The sequence below is a fragment of the Anopheles cruzii genome, unplaced genomic scaffold (assembly GCF_943734635.1).
Source record: "Anopheles cruzii unplaced genomic scaffold, idAnoCruzAS_RS32_06 scaffold00466_ctg1, whole genome shotgun sequence".
NCBI lineage: Eukaryota > Metazoa > Arthropoda > Insecta > Diptera > Culicidae > Anopheles > Anopheles cruzii.
The window spans coordinates 1-5017 of record NW_026454069.1 but is presented as its reverse complement, the minus strand read 5'-3'; the positions used below and the strand labels follow the sequence as shown (position 1 = coordinate 5017).

The following is a 5017-nucleotide window of genomic DNA, read 5'->3' as shown; positions in this document are numbered from 1 at the left end:
GCATTCCCTTCAAGTTTCCGAATTCGTGCCGGATGGTTCGCGCGGTAAGTCGGGAAGAAAGTGAGTGCTTTGGCTTAGCTACAGCTGTTTGGTTGGTAGGAAACAAATATCTGGCCGCCTAACGCTTGGAACCCGGGTTGTGACCTGGTCTCGAGCGTGTTCTCGGACCCCCGAAAGCTGTGACCTACCGACGGCGGCAACGAACTCCACCAGACTCTCTGCCATCAGCCGTGTGGTTCCGCCGCTAGCGGCTCTAAGCTTCCGTTTCGGCGCCTTTCAAGCGTAACCGGGCGAAATCTTCAAAGATAATATCGTCATCCTGACAGTTGTCGTCCCTAAAAGCGTAAGAAACGGCACCGGTCAACCCGAGTGTCACATTTTAGCTCAATTTTCGGTGGAAGAGAAGCGAACTTGAAGCTCATTAACTCTTGCGGAACTCTCGCTTACCCGTCCAGCTGAATAAGGTTCGGGCCATCCTCCTTGGCTGCGTTCGCGTCCCCGTTGTTGCTGTTGCTGCCAGCTTCGTGTCCGGCAGGGTATCCGTGCTTCCGGTCGGCGCTGTTCACCGTTCGCCCGGGCGAACGGTCTCCTATCACCGGCTCATCGTCGTCCGGCTTCGGGTGCATCAGAATGAACGGCAACTCGGCTACCAAATCACTGAGAGAAGAAAGCAGACGGAACCGATTCAAAAACGGGGTACATAAAATTACGACAAAACGCGGCATAATTACCCGCCCAACGGTGTGATGCACAGTTTGACCTTCACTTTATACTGCACGATGATGCCCAGATTTTCCCGCTGCGATGGATCTGCAATTCTGTTTGATTGCATTATTCACGCCACAGAATGAATAAAAAAGGGAAGACGGAAACAATCAATAAAACGGGGCATATCATTCAAAATGTCCTTCCACCGTGCACAGCATTAAATTAAAGGAGAGTGCGATTCACTACAGTTCAAGCGCGTTGTTAGGAAATTAATCAAATTTAACCAAAACCATAGCCGGGGCGCAGGAGAAAAGAATAAAAAGGCGGGTGCCAGGGTTCCGGTGTTTTAATTATGTTTGGCACTCGAGGCACCATCAGTGCGGTTTAATGGCCACTAAAAGCCTGATAGCACCCGTATTGCCCGGAGTGTGGTGCTTGATTGTATTATGGAATGTATAATCGAATTTGAATATCGCGATCGAAACTATTCGAAACCGATGGTGACCGCAGAAGGGAAAATAAGTGACAGCAACCGCTTTTTAAATATCTTTTTAGATTATTTACTTTTGTGACTAAGGAAAAAAAAGTATCATAAACGAAATTAAAGGGCATTTTTTGCTTCGAAATAAAATATAACATTCAACAAGCACCACGTTGCCGTGTCGTTCGTTCGATCGACAAAAAACCAATGGACAAGCATAAGACAAGCGTAGATTGTGCAAAAATTGCCCGTCAAACGAACGCGCGGCGCGTTTGATGACGCGCTGGCGAAGGAAATTAGATATTATTTGTGGCGTCAGAGCGCCGTGATTGGTTTTCAGTGGGGGCCCCACCACGTTCGCGTCTCTACCTATATTTTCCGTCGACCAGCGTGCGAGACCTGTGGAAAGATGGGAAGTTATGGTTAGAAGGAAGCCAAAAGCTGCCACACGACGGACAGAGATACAGGCGGCTACAGGCGAAGGAATAGGGAACCAAGGGGAACAAGCACACCAGACATACGTACGGGCAGGAATTAAAGTTAAATTAAAGACGGATGGAATGTTAGTACCTACACCTTGAAAGCACACACAGCTTTATACACTACAAGCAACGGAATATGAAACGCTTCTAGGATGAACGGAGCAAAAGTTTCGACGGTCGTCAGGTCGGTCAGTTTCTTCTACCGCCCGAAGCAAGCTTGCCAAAAAAAGCTGTCACCCTCGGTTCCAGTGCGACTCCCAGACACGAACGACAGAGAGCGTCCGGGGATGTCGAAAATTCATAAAACGATGCACAGAGAGAAGAAATAAAATGTCACTCCTGCGCGGCGTGATCATAACCCCCCCGAGGGGGGACCCACAGAAGGAGAATTCCGGCAAATTCGCGCCACAATATGGAAATTGTGAAGCGCCATTGGTTGAACATGAAACGGGACTAGAAATTGCCCGGAAAATTACGATCCCCAGCGCGACGGAACAATAGAAACGTTAATTCGGCGAATTTGGGGCGACAAATATGGCCTTTTAGAAGCACATCGCGCATAAGGGTGATTACTCGCTACTAAATTAACCTGTAGACGGTAAACACATGAATTCTTTTTATGGTCAACCGTTCGGTTGACCCACGTCTTTATTCATTAGCCGTCTCTTCAGAACTGCTTAATCTAGCACCCAGTTCGTTTGCAGAGAGCTGGACTAGTCAACCTCGCGGTAAGTTAAAAATGGTGCGAGGGCGCGGTTTTGCATGCTCAGTGGTTCTGCGTTCCCATGGGTGCTGAACCACTTAGCAATGCTTACCTTGCGTGGGAAGTGTCAAGCGATTGCAACGTCTTCAATGTTGCAATCGTGACCGATTTTGAAAGGGTTATTGCACGGACGGTTATCGTGGGAAACTTATGCAAGTTACGCCACAAACCTATGCCGATGTTAAACGCAAAACGGATGTAGTAAACATGGCTCATGGCAACAAAACCAAAGCGATGGCCAGCAATGGCCAGGGGCGATGCAGCGAAATGGAACCGCAAAACTCCATGCTCCATGACGAAGAAATGGTAACGCGGAACGACACACTTTTGCACAAGGACATCGCCGGGGTGAACGCTGGACAAGGGGACAAACTTTACATGGACCGAGTCGGGTCACACGATAGTGCAGTCGTGGGGATGAAAGCAAACACATAAAAACACACACACACACGGGAACAGGGGCACGGGAATCGTAGTACTACACACTATCAACAACTTACAGCGTGCTCGAGGCCAGATTGGTGTCCTCATGCTTCAGCTGCCCGTCAAGTGCCAGGCCCCACTTGTCTTTGTTATTGGCCAGCAGTGGCGTCAGCGTAAACACTTTCGATAGAGTAAAACCGGGAGCAACCTGGCATCCGTCTCTGGAGTGCGGCCATTTTGCAGAGCACAGACACACACGGTTAGCCACGGGGGGCAGGGTAAGTAGGTTACCCACGCGTCGACGATCGAGGATCGGAGTTTAGGGTTGATGCATTAGCAAATATGGAAGGTGGCCGCGCAAACGATATGTTTTGTTTCGCAACCGGAACCGTAAAGTAATTTGTATTTAATTTTACCACGACGACGAGGAGAAGAGAGAGAGAAAATTTACATATTAGTGTTGTTGGGTGTCTGTCTGTGATGTTGAGTGTTGAGTGTTCCGTGCCCGAGACCGTTGCGCCGTCTGGCGGACACCGCCACCCGTATGCCACTAGCCGCTCAGTTGCCAAAAATCACCCCCTAACCGGCGCGTGTTCACATAAGGCCGTGGTGGAGCCGCCTGGTGCTTTACGTTGCGCTATGATTCACTAACAAGCTAAACAGGAAAACAGGGGCCAGCCTGCTGAAAGAAGCACAAAAAGTCACTCCCGATATTGACACGCCCCCCATCGCCGTCAATATTGCGGGCGCCGAAAAACGGGACGGAACCTCACCCGGCGTCGTCGGGACCAAAGTAATACCCAATAATGCCGACCCGGCGAAACAAAAGCTAATGACTTGTGGCACGCACGTGCCCAGCCGACACCCAGAGTGGTCAGTTCGTAGCGGCGGAATAGCGAAACTCGCAAGCCTCGCAGTCCTTGAATTTCATACTCACAAAATGTGATTAGCTCACAATTAGAATCATCTAACGGTGTCGATGTCTGGTGGCATTATACGAAAAATGGTTATCCAACACCCAAGCGAACTTCCCCAAAAGATACTTCAACCGAAAATTTGCCGGGACGCCAACGGCTATCGCATGTTGGAGGGCAATAATACGCTTCCATAAACGGTACCCAGCAACCGGACCGGACCGTGTCTTCTCGCCGGTTCCCTCCCTTTAATAAATTTACTTTAACACCACTTTAATCACAGCCCAATATCGACGATGCCGGGGGGTGCGCCTCTAAACCGTGTTGACTTCCGAGCTTAGGAGGGCTGATGCTTCCTTTGGGTCCCAAACTAATTCACCCCGATCGATATAAGTTTTCGTACACACAGCTCCGTAACGGTCCGTAACTCTCCCTTTAAGGTACGATGTTATAAATCAATAATTGTCCAAAATGGAGGGCTCACAGGGGGGCTCACATGCAACCACCACACACACACACACACGCACGGCACCGCAACCACCATATCAACATCAAACAGGGTTTAGTAGCAACCACCAGCACCAGCACTACGAAGCCGTCCTAATGAAGCTCAAGTTTACCGACGAAGCCTACGGGACGCGTGTGGACGGACTGTGGACTCTAGAGCTCTCTCTCTTTATGGTGTGTCCACAATTCTCACAATTCATTACCCGAAATCCATTACATCAAACAGCCAGCCAGACGTCCCCGTCCGGTTCTAGGTGTTAAAGTAGTCTCCGGCAGACACGCATAATATGCTCACGTCGTAATGGGACCGTTGTAAGACATTAATGGGACTGAAGAAAACTTTAAAAGATTGTCTCGGATCAGAGTCGGCCATCAGACGAGTCGGGGCAGTTTAGGGAGCGGGAAGATGGTTTCTGCAAACTTTGAAAGCACACCGACATTCTTGGACACCGACCATTGGAAAATGAGGCAGATAAACTTTAATATACATTCCTACTTCAAAGATTAGGCGGAGGATAAGGATCTAAGTCAAAGCGCCCAGCACAAGCCGGGGTGCCCGGTGGCAACACGCCTTCACGCACCTCGGCAAACCGTCATTAAATTAGAAAAGGCAATACACGGAACCTGTCGGCGGAACGGTTAGCTTAGGTCGGTCGGAGAGGAATTTTTACTGTCCCAGGGGATGTCAAAAGGGGAAAGGGTGTGCCACGCGCGGACGCCGTAATGGGCCCACATACAC

General features: G+C 49.7%; 1 protein-coding gene across 1 annotated transcript; it reads right to left on the bottom strand.

Moving 5' to 3' along the window:
• Positions 1-212: 212 nt before the first annotated feature.
• On the bottom strand, positions 213-3078 carry LOC128276083 (beta-arrestin arr-1-like; the record flags this gene model as incomplete). The annotated part of the gene is made up of 4 exons (XM_053014552.1): positions 213-335; positions 448-657; positions 732-818; positions 2935-3078. Coding segments are annotated over 4 exons (523 nt in total), but the record flags the coding sequence as incomplete, so codon positions are not given.
• Positions 3079-5017: the final 1939 nt, after the last annotated feature.